General features: G+C 39.6%; 1 protein-coding gene across 5 annotated transcripts; it reads left to right on the forward strand.

Moving 5' to 3' along the window:
• The first annotated feature begins 2,292 nt into the window (after positions 1–2,292).
• Positions 2,293–12,030, forward strand: copz2 (COPI coat complex subunit zeta 2). 5 transcript variants are annotated; one of them, XM_030793369.1, is made up of 10 exons: positions 2,293–2,352; positions 3,857–3,925; positions 4,257–4,341; positions 5,147–5,238; positions 6,042–6,097; positions 7,484–7,561; positions 8,107–8,158; positions 10,024–10,062; positions 10,679–10,711; positions 11,496–12,030. In XM_030793369.1, the coding sequence occupies exons 1-10, from the start codon at positions 2,293–2,295 to the stop codon at positions 11,541–11,543; spliced, it is 612 nt and encodes a 203-aa protein (XP_030649229.1). In that variant the 3' UTR covers positions 11,544–12,030. The 5 variants fall into 5 exon arrangements, with proteins under 5 accessions (XP_030649229.1, XP_030649230.1, XP_030649232.1 ...); XM_030793370.1 differs by lacking the exon at positions 10,679–10,711 and having other exon boundaries at positions 2,308–2,352; XM_030793371.1 differs by lacking the exon at positions 10,679–10,711 and having other exon boundaries at positions 2,335–2,343.
• Positions 12,031–14,633: the final 2,603 nt, after the last annotated feature.

The raw sequence follows: 14,633 nt of genomic DNA on the forward strand, positions 1-14,633 counted from the left end.
AATCATATTATCTCCACCCTACATGACGTGATAAGAGTTTCGGTTTTCTTTAGGTCAGACAACATTGGCCACTCCCACTTTATGAAAGGCAAACGCAGCCCGGCCCTTTCTGCTCTAGTGATAGCAAGATCTCCAACAATGTGCTGTAGTCTATCGCACATGTCAGTCAGGCTGAATATAGGGCGAGTCTGCCCTCTTCTGTCATTGGCTGTTGCCCCAAGTTTTTACTGTGCAGCGCAACAAGTGGTACCACGATGACTGATAACCTTAATCACCAATCAAAAATCATCAAAAACTTGGCGCGTTGAGAACCCGAAGTGCAGAACAGAAAGTGCGTTTCAAATTCTCTGATTTATAATCGTCTACACAGTAAGAATGTCCTGCGTGGTAACTTCAGAAAAGAAAGGAAAGGCGTGCCTAAATGACTAATACGCAGTACATTGAAAGCAGCTGCTTCAACGCAGGTGCGGTTGCTGAATGAATTAAACCGTTAACATCCCATTACACATAGTATCACGTACAAAAGTGCCTGGATAGGCCCTATCTGTCCTACTTCTAGTTACCATGGCTGAACCTCAGTGACTGTGAGAGAAAGCTGATTGTTTGGGCATGTTTGGGAGTTTGAGAGACAAAGGCTGCTGCTCAGGCTGCCTATGGTTCTCAAGGTACAGTGGCTAAGATAGTCGAAACCCAGCGGTCTTGACATTACTTGACCACGAGGTCTGTGCACTGGAAGACAAAACACAGAAGCAGCTCTGACTCCATCAGATATCAATCTAGTGCACAGCCAGGTAGTTTAAACAAGAACAGCCCAACGACAACTTCACAGAGGGGTAACACAGTCAGTCTGCAGTGCATAAACCCTGTTAGTACACCTAAAAACAACATGTTTACATGTTAAATGGTGCAAAGAATGTAGGAGGTGGGCTATTTGGGTGTTGGAAAAAGTCCTACTGACAGGTGAGTCATCTTTCACCCATTTCTCAGCGACCAAAAGAATGCATGTCTGGCAAATGTTAAAGGAACCAGATTTGATTTGAGATCTGAGTCTACATTTGAGAGGTTCTCTACTACAGTGGGGTCTGGTGGCTATGTTATGGTGTCAGCTGCTCAACCTTTTTGCAAGCAAAGTTAAATTGCTGCAAATATAAGGCCATTTTGAGTGATCATACTATGCTGACATATTTCTATTTCAGTGAGAGGATGGTCTCCCAGGATGATGGTGCTTCTAGCACAGAGGTTTGAGTGGTCACCAAATGCTTTAACGAGCATGAAATTCATTTCAACCATATGCCATGGCTGTCTCAATTGCCACTCACCTTTACTCAGCTGAACGCTTATGGGAGATTCACCTGAGACATTGTTTTTGACCACCACCACCACCGCATCATCATCATCATCATATCAATAACACCAAATTATGGAATTTCTGGTGGAAGAACATTCCACCAGCAGAGTTCCAGACACTTGCTGAAACTACGCCAAGGTACACTGAAGCTGCTCTGGGTGTTTGTGGAGGTGTCAGTGTTTTGGCACCTACCTGTCTGTATATAATTCAGTCTCTGCAGTTTATTAATGACCATAGTTAATTAACTTTGTCAAGCTTACATCTTAAATATGCAGGTCTCAGGTATTATTTTGATACGTGAATGTGAATGGCTTTGGATCAGCTGGCTGATAAATACGGTAGAAGATGTGATGTAAATTTTCTACAAATATAATTTCGTGCTTTTGCCCACAGGCTGAGGGGGGGGGGGGGGGGGCTGCACGTGAATAGGTATCATTGTTCATTAGAATTAAAGGCTGACATTTGAAGTTATGTCGTAGGTGACTGTATGCAACCGTTAAACAATACTTTGAAGGGCATTTCTTCAGCTGTTTTCGTTCAGAGGAAAAAACGAATATCAGTGGGCAGCTGGATTGAACTGAATGGAAAGTTAGGCTATTCTTTCCTTGCAACAAAATTGCCTCGACGTTAAATAGCAAGTTACTGGGCTCGTTCATATGTTGTATATTGGTTGGTTTACATATAATGCAACACGTATATTGAGGTCCTCCGTGTACCCGAAATAGGTTAAGTTTCAGATATCTAGTCATGTTACGTGCTCCGTTTCGTATTGAAATGCAAAGCAGCGCTAAAGCAACTGACGCCATCCTGGATCTTCCAAAGGTACTCGCCATATACACTGTGAAAGCATCTGAAGAGCCAAGATGGCGCCCCAACTTATTTGATTTCCCCGGCTTTCAAGGACCCGCCCACCTGTGAGTCAGAATTATACGAGGTCTACAGTAATGACAGCTCAAAGCTGTCCACGTCAACACTGTAGCACAGACATGGACTCAGTGGCTCTGGTAAGCAGACAGTGATTTCATTTTCTCTTACTTTTTAGCGTGCGACATGTTTAATCAAAACGTCCAAAACCTCTGTCGTGTGTACAGAAAGTACACTGTTTATAGATTAGTGGTGCAGTATTTACACTGATATAAAAGACACTGTTGCTCTTTAGTCCGTTGTTGAGCTAACGCGCTAACTTGAACCAATTTTTAAATGTATTGTATTTGTAAATTTGTTGCGTGTTCACTGCGAGACTACGTCATCACATTGAAGTTTCTCAAACGAGATATGAATAACTATGTTATAATCGGCATATGGTTTACTTTTTTCTTGACGTAGTAATTGTTACAGCATTCGAAGAGTTGCCAGTTTTCTGAATTTGGAATGGCAGTTTGCGAATATCTATCTGAGTAGTTCGAACATTATGTTTTTGGGCACAATGGTCAATATTACGTCTTCACAGTGGTCAAGAATGAATATAAAACGGTGCCTGTCACTCAGACGCTCACAGTGAAAGTTATGTGCGGGGTTATATATAAACGAAATTCGGTTCCCTGTGCGTGAACACAGTGGGACGTGGATGCCACGTCTTCGAAACGTCGTAAGCTTCTGCAGACCTGCGTCTGCCGTTTTTCTGCGTTATTACTGACTGACTAATATTCAACAGGTGGCGATCTTCAAAAAATGCCAACTGAAACGTTATTAGTATACCGCATAGTTTGTTCATGTTTTAACCATTTAAGATTTTGACCACTGTTTTTCGCATGGATGACAGCAGCGACCACGAGGCCGCGTTTTCCTTTGCTCATTTTGCTACATAATTTTACTGTTTTCATGCCAGTTTATTATGCAAACGACAGTTGGTGTTCGTTTGACTTTACCTAACTTGCACTGTACGGTACAAAATGAACTTCTCTGGAAAAGATGGACGGGGTTGTGTGAGGGGCGGAGTCACCTTTTCTCGCGCACCGAGCTTGTTATGTCATATTTTTATTCATTTATCCTTTTTCATTAGAATTATTTGTCGTGTCGTCTGATGATTTTAACTCATATACGGAGCAGTTAGTCTCTTCACCTGAAATACAGCTGTCTTCATGATGCTCCGTTTTAAGGTCTGGTTTTGTGACAAACCCCTCATCCCTGTTAACTTGGCCCAAGTTCTGTGATACACTTAGGCTCTAAGTCAGTGGTAGTCAGTGCATAACAGAACTTTGGCCCGGCTGGACCCAGCTACTGAGGCGGAGAAGGTGAGCGTCACCAAACACACAGCACTGCGACAAGATTAACAGCGCTATGTTAAAGATTATGTTTGACCACGAATGTGCTCAAACCATCGCTTCGCTTTGACTCTGTCACGTCGCAGAGAACTCCAGAAACAACTGCAGACGACAGCAGCTGAGAGCTCACAAATGCTTTTTTGTTCCGTCAGAGACGTTCAGTGGATGAGTGCAAACGCAGCATTACTGCACAACCTTAGACTGATTTGATATCTTTTGGTTGCTTTTTTTTTTTTTTTTCCAGGAACCTTCACTGTATACTGTGAAGGCTATCTTCATCTTGGACAGTGATGGAAACAGACTGCTCTCAAAGGTGATTGGTCATTTGTATTCAATTATGATACATAAGGTAAAAGGCTGTGAGAAATGCCATCTTAGAAGCAAATTACAATAGACATATAGGAGTAGAACATCAAAGACTTAGAAGAATAGTCTTCAGATGTTCCAGGTGGAAGGTCTGCTCTCAGTGTTCTTTAAAAGTGCCTTCTCCTCCTCTCCTATATAATAAAACATAGGAGGAATACATGTGTATTATTACTGTGTGCAAATTGCATATGTGTGTGTGTGCGCGCGTGTGTGTGTGTAATTGGTATTAGAACAGGTACAATAATGTGTAACTGAATATGTCCAACTTCTGTTTTCAGTACTATGACACCGAGCTCTACCCCTCCATGAAGGAACAGAAGAACTTTGAGAGGAATGTCTTCAATAAGACGCATAAGGCAGACAGTAAGTTTTCTCTTGTCGGGACTGGTTGCTGTTGATCTCATATTACGCCATAGGGGGCCAACAGATCTTTTGGCTGTCTTTCATATCTGTGTTTGCTTTGCCCGTTAGTTGAATTTACTCAAGGCATTGACATTAACCTATTGGTTGTTCGCTTTTCCCTCAAGGAATACGTTAATGCCTGATTGGCTATTGGTTAGCCAGCGGAATGCCTTTGTTAGCATTGGTTCTGTGTTTATAAGAGTTTTCCTTCATGTGTGTGCAGTTTTTCTCAGGGCTTAAGTTCCTGTAATAGCTGAAAAGAAAGATTAAAAAAAAACCCTGTTTTTCAGCAGCTGCTTATTGTCTTATTGAAACATAGTACATAGTCATACAACACCAGGTTTTCCCACCCTCTAGATATACCATATGAAATTAATACCACCAAACCAAACCCAACCCAGCTATCCGGTTTTGTCTGTGAAAGTGCAATACACACACGCTCACACATACACGATTCTACACTTCCGTACTGAACGTGCGACTGAGGGCAGTTGGAAACCCTTTTGTCCCACTTTCAGGTACAGCGCAATTGTTTAAATGTTCGCAAATACCGTCAGGTTCAAGAAAAACAGACCAGTGTTACATGGGAACGCCCATCATCACGCTGATTTCTCCGAGAAATGACATCCTACAGCTAACAATCTACCAACCAAATGTGGTTCTTTCTTCCCAACAAAGGTGTGTTATTTTGAAAAAAATCAACGACGAACGAATACATTGTTCTCCATTTTTTTTCTCTTCTTTTATTTTGTCCTTATTCTCTCAGATGAGATTGCTTTTCTGGAAGGAATGACCATCGTATATAAAAGCAGCATAGACCTTTTCTTCTACGTCGTGGGGAGCGCACAGGAGAACGAGGTGGGAATCTCGCGCTAAGGCCCGACGACCGCGACGATTCGCGCGCGCAAACTTGCGTTAAAGCGTTGCAGTCAACAGAGGAGTTGACTTAAGCTGCCCTAAAAAAAAAAAAAAAAAAAAAAAAGAGTTTTTTTTGTTTGTTTGTTTGTTTTGTTTGTTTTTCTTTTAACGGATGAGAACTTTCTGTTTGAGGACATGTTATCACTTTATAAATTAACTAGAGCGTCATTATCATGTAATATATCATCTCTTATCTGAGGTGTGGTTGTCAACACTCCTGAATATAAGGAGTAAAAGAGAGAGTACAAGATTTCAGTGTGTGAATAAGCCTTATTGCATCACACGACCTTTTTTCGTTATTCTCTGGACGTGAACATGTTTGAAGGTTTTTTGGGGTGAGGGGTGGGGGGGGGGGTGTTCGTGTCATGGTAGTTGTGTTACTCTATCTTTCATGTGAGAGATCTCCACCCTGGCTTCCACATGGTTTTTTTCTTTTCTTTTCTTTTCTTTTCTTTTCTTTTCTTTTCTTTTCTTTTCTTCCTTGCTGTCCTTTAAAAAAAAAAAACCCTAAAACTGCTGATGGCCTGCGTTTTACTGTCATTGTTATTACACCATTGGTTTCCTTCCTGTTTTTCTTATCACGTTTTTTGTTCCTTTCATTGCTTTTTATATCTCTAATAGTCAGCTTATCAGGCTTTCTTTCTTTCTTTCTTTCTCTCTCTCTCTCTCTCTCTCTCTCTTGCTCAATTCCTGCACAAACACTCTCTGACTGACAGTCTCTCTCCTTCTCTCTCTTGTTCCAGCTCATGTTAATGGCTGTGCTCAACTGTCTGTTTGAATCTCTCAGTCAGATTTTGAGGTGAGTATTCATTTTGACATCCGCAAATACAAAAAGTCATTAATCAGCAAAAAAAACCCTGAGCTGGGATGTGTTGGCCCAATAATTTCCAAGTTTTATGGCTGAAATATTGCCAGCATCCGTGTAAATGAAGTTTCCTCTCCCTCTCTGTTTATAAAGCTGACACTGTGTTGTTTGAGTTAGACATTTCTTTGTGATTTTGTGATACATTTTTAAAGTTTTTGTTCAAAATACCAATTCAAAATAAAAGATAAAAACCAAAGTAGGACAAGCACAGGCAACCACAAACTTTGTATGACTTGCATTGAATGCTCTGCATGTATGCTCAAGAAAAGTAAACTCTCTTTATATTTTGTAGTTTATCTGCATTTAATTCATAAGTACTGTCTGTTGTAGCTATATGGAGTATATAACTTAATATCAAGTCAACTTTCTGCATTTCCACTTTTGCAAACTCCACTTTTGGACGCAAAAATTGAATAAAGTCGAAGTCGCAAGTTTAATCCATCATAACAGAGCAGCATTTACATAATTTTCTATCCTGATGCTCATGAGTGCCACATTTGGTTAAAACTGTATTGTACAATGCAGAGTTGCATTCTGGGAACATCTCGGGATTCTTTTTTTTTTTTTTTTTTTTTTTAAATACGAGCTTTGCCCCTCTGGCCGACTGCAGCCTAAACTCCAAGAGAACGCATCTATTTCCTGTTTTCCCTTCTGGGTGTGCGTTAACAAGGGATCACTTTCTCCTCGGTTCCTCATTGTGAGCTGGTCAGGCACGCGTGTCGTTACGCAGAGAGTTAAGCACATAGCCCTCTTCTTCCTGCAGGCTATGTCGCCTGAGGATACCACATTGCTCAGAGCGTGAAAAAGATCTCTGTGTCTTACCTCTCACGTGATGGACAGAGCAAGCACAAACCTAACTTCTGCTGAGTTTACTGCTGAACAAGGGAAAGACTTACACAATTTTGGATAGTTGAACAGTCTTATTTTGAGTACATCGCGGGGGGGGGGGGGGGGTTTAGTCTGCCATGGGTACATGGCTTAGTGTAATCTGAGCACTTGTAGTATTAACTGCAATTATTAATGTCACTTTAAGGGCTATTATAATACAAGATCCATTGAACCTGTGGTTTTAATACTCAACTGCTCCGCACATGTTTGTGCCAAACAACCTCTGCAACATCTGATTTTAGGAACCAGTCTTTGTACTGAACGAAAAAAACATGTAAATAATTATTTCTGTGGAGTTTCGTGGAAACAAATACCCTTGACTTTTTTTTGTTGTGTGCTTTTAACATTAAACATCGATTATATCCACAGTATACCAGCGCAGGAACAAATGAAAGATGTTTAAAACCCTAAAGCCCAGTTCTTACCCTGCAGGAAGAACGTGGAGAGGAGGTGCCTCCTGGACAACCTTGACGGAGTCTTTCTGGTGGTGGATGAGATCATCGACGGAGGGTTAGTACAGAATAACCTGTGACTGAATCAGGACTAATTCGGTTTCGTATCGGCCGTGATTTTGAGAGACGCCGTTTTGACAATATATATATCAGCATACGATTATGGTAACGATGATGACGGTAAAGATGGCACGACAAAGTCAGTGCTGAGGAAGATACGTCGATGGTTATGTAAGATATTCTCACGTTCTCTTTTTCTCCTAGTAGATGTGGCAGAAGAATTTCATATGTATTCACACCCGTGTATCACATAAAACAGCACGTGCAATGTTTCGCTCGTTTGTTTTTACATCTAAATACATTAATTACATGACATACTTGATGCTTATTAGTTTGATAAAAAAAAAAATTCCCATGCTGTCTAGACAACCAGCCCACATTGCCTTTTATGGGTAATACTTGATATACTTTGAGTACACAGACTCCAGTAAACTGACATTTTCAGCAAAGGTCCAGCTGTGATGTGTGGAGGGAGATGATTGGTTATAAACGGATAGCGAAAATGACAAGTAATCCACTTTCTCTCCTTGGCTTTGTTCTCAGGGTGATCCTGGAAAGTGACCCACAACAGGTCGTGGAGAAGGTCAATTACAGGGTAAGAGCGGCAGTGACGAACACATACGACACACAGACACGACAACACAACTAGAGGAGACTGTGATAGACAGTGATTGAACTATAATTTAGATCAGCATTGAGTTTGGCTTGAGCTGTGAGAAAAAAAAATGTGAGTTCTAGAATACTGTTGACGTTATTTAATGAAAAGTACAGCAGGAAAGGTAAGGATTCTGCTGTTCTATTCAGTTCTATTCTATTCTATTGTGTGAGGTTCCGCTCAAGGACCAGTTTCCTCAATTGTTGACCCCTAAGCTAATTTTCTGCTCTATTCCTTTTTTAAGCACATACTTCAAAGTACTGCCCTTTACACAATCATATCAACCAAGTAAACACACGCACACATGCACAAACACACACACACACACACACACACACACAAACTGAAGGTCGCACATACTCTTCTAAATGCCTGTTCTCCCACTCTGCCAGAGTGTTTCAGAACAGGCCTTTGGCTTTGTACTCTTTGATTACATCACCGGTAACGTGGAGAGCCAGGGCAGCAGAAACCAGTTTGCATAAGCCAGAGAGGACATCCCCCCCCCACCCCCCGCCCACCCACCTCATCCACCCAGCCACTTCCAAAGCTCAGTGGAGGGGTGGTGGAAATGGAAAGGGGAAAGTGGGTGAGGGGGGGGGGGGGGGGGGGCGCGGGGGAGGGGAGAGAGAGAAAGATGCAGGTAACTGCACGGTGTCTTTGCATGCAAACGTGTATGCACATAACAGACACTCAGAAAGTCAAACAGTCACTTCTGTGCCCCAAGCAAAGTCCAGGTGTCCAAGTCCAGTTCTTGGATGACTGGTTTAACTTAGGGCTATCACAGTAACCTCCCAGTCAGCTTGCTTTACAATGCACACACACACACACACACACACACCTTTTCCAAGTTTAGACACCTCTGTCCGAAGGCTTAACAAGGTGTAACCCAGTAAGAGAGCAGTGTGTTGTTTTCTCCATGATCTCTTGGAGATATAATTAACCATACTAAACCTGCACTGGATTGGTAAGGTGCAGAGTACATCTTAGGGTGAACATGTGGCATGAATATAGAGTGCAACTCATTTTAATGATACAGTATCTTCACCATTCACTTTCATAGGACAGCAATGTCCAGCCAGCCTTCACAGACCGCCAGTTAACACCGGTATTAGTCTTCGATGAGACAGATCTAAACATTTGGATTAGTATACTTAACTGCTAACGTGCAGTCAGCAAGATTTTTCTTTTTCCATTAACAAAATGACATGAATGGCTTATATTTTGAGAACACATAAGTGTTTAATTTTTGTGTTTACAAGTGGCATCTGGTCTGTTACAAAGAAGTTATTGTTTTTTTTTTTATGTGTTGTGTGTTTCTGTTTTTATTAGTATATCTGTTTGTCACAGCAGTAAACAGTGAATTCTTAATTAAAAAATATTACGTTTTAAAGTGAAGAATGGCACTGAAAAACTTTATGGCGGCTTAACTGAGATAGTTCACATTTTGAGTGTTTTGATTGTTGTGGAGAAACAAGGAATGCCTCTAATTACCTGCTGCATGGTGAAGATGAAATCTTTGTTAAGTTTCATTCCTGCAGTCATGGTCTGCAACGTCATGAATAACTGTTTTAGTTTAGTTATGTTGCCACATTGCTGAGTAGTATTGGTACATTTCAGAGAACTTTTAATACTCTTAAGATTCTCATAGCTGAAGATTTCACTCATTTGTTTACAGTATGTCCTGTTAATGCACTTTGTGTGACTGTGTCAGGGTTTTTTTTGTTTGTTTTTTTTCAGTCAAGTGTGTGTTGAGTGTTGTTTAGTTTCATCACATGTCACCGTTTATCTAAATTTTTCTCTCTTAGGCTGATGACAACCCTTTATCAGAGCAGAGTGTGGCCCAGGTGAGACACACACATACACACACGCACGCACACAGACACACACACACACGGACACATACCTCACACTCAAATCCACATGCACACACCATCACACACACACACACACATACGCATAAAGTGCCCCAGTTTTATAAATTATCTGATTAAATCTGTACATGCCCCGAGATGCCATGTTACCCAAACAAAAGGTGTCTCCAGCAATCCATTAACATAGTGTTCTGACGACTTGAAAATGTAATCTGTGAGGCTTTGCAGACCTTATGTTTAAATGGTTCCTCCTCAAACACAAGAACCATTTGCTCTTTGCCTGCTGAATCTGCCGAATGATGCTATTTGATTGCTAAATGTCATTCTTTTCTAATAACTCTTGTAACTCACAAATGAAGCTGCATTACTTTTGAGATGGAGCTGGCTTTTTTTTTTTTTATTTGGATGTACCACTGAAGTTCTCCGTGGTGATTTGTTTAGTTTGTCAGATCAATTGATTTGCCTTTATGGAACAGGGAATAGAATTAGCCATTTTCTTCTGTTAACACCCTTAGCCATGTTGCCTTGACTTTCTCTCGAATGCTTGGGCTTTCTGATACTAACCGTCACTTCCAAACTTTACATGCAGCACATCACAGAGAAACTGGCCCTAACTTCCACTGTAAGTGCACTCATACATACAACATTACATGTCACGTTGCCTGCGCTGGCCAAGATCGGTAAAGCTAATGCGTTAGCAAAGCAGAGGTGGACACGTAAATTCGTTTCACTTGGTTTAAATCAGTGCAATTTTTTTAAAGCCAGTTTAGCTCATTTTCCTTCAAAATCAAATCAGTTCAGTTTGGTTAATCTTTAATCCAATTTGTAGTGTGATTCTGTTCAGTTAATTTGATTCAGCAAGATACGGTGTCTGTTGTATGGGTGACTTCCAAAGTCGCCCTCTTTGTACGTGACAATATAATGATTTGATAGATAGATAGATAGATAGATAGATAGATAGATAGATAGATAGATAGATAGATAGATAGATAGATAGACAGACAGACACTGGTTAGATTATAAACTCAAGTTAAAGTTTACCAGCCTGTTTTAAGAACCATCGCCAAATTATATTACGGACATTGTACAGTATTGACATTTTAGAACCATGCACCAGACTACTCGCCTGTGAAAGTAACGCCTGTGAAAACCATTCTAATAGCGTAGTCTCCAAGCGCCACCTTGTGGCGAGTGTGGGGCTCGCCGCAAGGTGTTCACAAATGAAAGAATCTAGATATGCTTTTGATACTAAAGTAGTGGGTATAGAAGAGGTGTCGCTTCACACATATCTTCTCTGCAGTAAAAAAAAATTCTTCCTATTCATCAGTGCCACGTAATGTTAGAGCTTTGTTGTGTTACTCAAACTGTCCTTCCTTCTGAAATATTTTCGCATATTCTTTTTGCAGGTTATACAGTCGGCAAAGGAGCAAATAAAGTGGTCAATACTGAAGTAGTCCGCTCTACTGCCAGATGGGAGTTACGAATTTTTAAAAGGGAACCATAATACCATTACTATTAGTGCAAGCTATGCAGCTATATTTTCTTTAATACAACTAATAGTGGCAATAGTGCGTGTTTTCAGAGTCGTGTTGTGATTATTGAAGAATTTTGTAGTTATTTATTTTTTTGGTGGGGGGAGGGTCAATGTAATTTATTTTACTAGTTTTGAGTATGAAAGCTGAATTAGACGAACGTTTGCTCTGCATTGTGTCCATCCCTCTTAAAATCGGAGTTAAATAAAGCCTTAGATAGACCGAGTTACACATTGTGTTAAAGTGCGAATATTCTTCACGAAGTAGACCACTTTTATTTTTTGTGCTTTGAAATAAGATGTATCCAAACGATTGAAGTTCTTTTGTATGCTGAAGATTTAGAAGTATAAGTAAAATACACTATACTATGACAGAATAAAGTCATGGATGCATTAAACAAACAAACAAAAAAGAATTTATAAGTGCGTTTCTATCAAATGTCAGCTTTGTTACTGAAAGAAAAGTGAAGGTTACACAGCCTTGTGCTAGTCATAGGTTTCCTTTGAATAGCACAATACATCTTACAGCGTAGTAGCCCACTATTACGCTCCCGAAAAAAAGTCAACAGGGTCATTATTTTCTCACCAAAGAAAAATAGGACCACACACAGGTCCTAGTTTTTATCATTATTATTGTTATTATTATTATTATTATTAAGCGTAGTCTGTGTTTTGATATATGGTGTTTTATGAACCATAAAATTATTGGGGAATATTTTCAGGACGTGTGTAATTAGCTTATCTGTGGTGGTCTCCATATTTTGATGCTTTATGGGTGGCCCATCGGGTTTGTTGTTTGTATTTATACGTTTTCTACTTCACCAAATCCTTGTGTAACTTACTTCAGATTCATTTTTTTAACCCAAAATGTCCGTCATAATTATGATAGCAAACGTATTCGTTTGTTTTACATGTTACACTACTTATATCATTGTACATGGACACCAATAAATGTGGTTTTGATTTATTATCAGTGACTGAAATCTTTTACTTGCACCCACATGAGAACAACCCATGAACGAAAGTCGAGGTTACCATTGGTGGAAAAGGTCTCTGACGTGACCAATGGAAGTTGATGGAATATGAATATTCTTACGTCTAAATTCTATTAATATGTATAAGGGGGTGTGTCATGAACTCTAATTGGAAGATACAATATTACGTCGCCCACACGCCTACATTTTCGTAGTCCAATAGAATACTGTAGTTGTGTAATGGTTAAGATTGATTGGGTCATCAAATTCGGGGTGGATCTTTTCTGTGAGAACGCGTAATCCGCTATGAGCTCTAAAACACTCGGGATAGCTGTTTCTAGAAGTAAAAGTAGTTTCTTGAACTTCATACTTTTAAAGAACGTGTGAGTTAGATTTTAAGTAGGCCTATATTATTGGTCAGTGAGACAGTTATATGAAAATAATATGGTTCAGGGGTTTTAAAATCACATTTATTCACTGCATCATCCCCTCACTGTGTATTTTGTATTATTTTTCGTTTTTCATGTTGTTTTAAAGTAGGCTATGATTCACTTATTTATAAAATTGTTGCACAGCTTGTATCCTCTCTCCCAACAAAAGATGGCGAAGCATAAATTAAAAAAAAAAAAGAGTTTCCTTTAAGTGTTCAGATTAAGGAAGAAAGATTCTTTTATTATATTATGGTTTCACTGTAGACCTCAGATCTACAATATTTCGTTTACAAATGGTGAGCGCGAAAAGGTATATACATAACTCCGTAAATTATCTTGATCTTGCAGGATAGTTTGATAGTTTGTAAGTCTGAGACATTCAGACAATGTTTAGCGTATAACAGTAGGCAGCCTATTGGTATATTGTTGTAATTTCTACTTCAGTTATAAGCTTCTGCGATAACTTATTTGAACTCAAACATTTTTTGAGCAACCCCCCCCCCCCCCCCCCCCCCAGCCTTCAGATAAGGAAGTGAACTCAATGTAAACACGCAGGCTATTCTGTTTTATTGTTAGTCAACTGAATATCAGTATTTAAATCAGGGAATTCAAGTAAACACGAGGGACAACGACATTTCAAATGTATTATTATCTGTTTTTTTATTTAAGAACGTTTTCATGCTTTGAATGACTACACGTGTTTTGTTCGAGATTATCAATCTTATCAGTAGTAATAGGGGGTTATCAATCCGAGTGACGTCCTCTTCTTGTTGGGTTACAACGTGTTAACCATTGAATGAAATTCAATTAATTAATTAATTAGAATCGTCTGTATGATTACAGTATTTCACAGCGTAATGTCTTTGTTCACTAATTCATACAAACAAATGTAATTTGATTTAAATGAACATCACCAACTCTTCTTGACACACCACATTTGAATTGCTTTGTGTCTTTAAATATTCGGCTATATTTTGAATTGTTTTCTTCACAAAAAAAAAGGGGGGGGGGGCGAAACTACCAAACCTTATTGCACGTCAAAACACGGTGCGATGTGAATCAGTTACATATTATTAAGTTCGAGATTTTGAAATTCCCCATCATGTTTACAAACGATCGTTTTTCGCGCGATAAACAAAATGCCTATTTAATTATCGTAAGCAAACAAAAATCTGTCCTGTTGTTTTGTACAGAAAAGGAGACATTTCATTAACCAGCGACGAGCTGGGCATTTTCATACTTTGGCTTGGGAGAAACAGCCCACATTACTTCCGTTTTTCAGCCTCATTAATTTACGAATTCAATGTGATAGCAGAAATAACACCCTATTTAGATCATATAAACATCTACGTTTATAACATTTACATCCTCGTTACTGTCTTTCATCTCTTGGAAGTGTGATGAGGCGACAGATGAAACGACCTAGTTTGTCCGGTGTAACGAATGAAGTTCGTTTTCATTAAATAAAAAAACTTTGGCTCCATCTTGTGGTTAATATTTGCATTGCAATATCATCCATAAATAGGCATCCCTGGTATCCCTGCTGCTAGAGTGAGGCCCTCAATGCCGTTTTTTTCATCTAAAATCCATTCCAGGTTTTTTCATCGA

This window comes from Chanos chanos, chromosome 16 (assembly GCF_902362185.1).
Source record: "Chanos chanos chromosome 16, fChaCha1.1, whole genome shotgun sequence".
Classification (NCBI taxonomy): domain Eukaryota; kingdom Metazoa; phylum Chordata; class Actinopteri; order Gonorynchiformes; family Chanidae; genus Chanos; species Chanos chanos.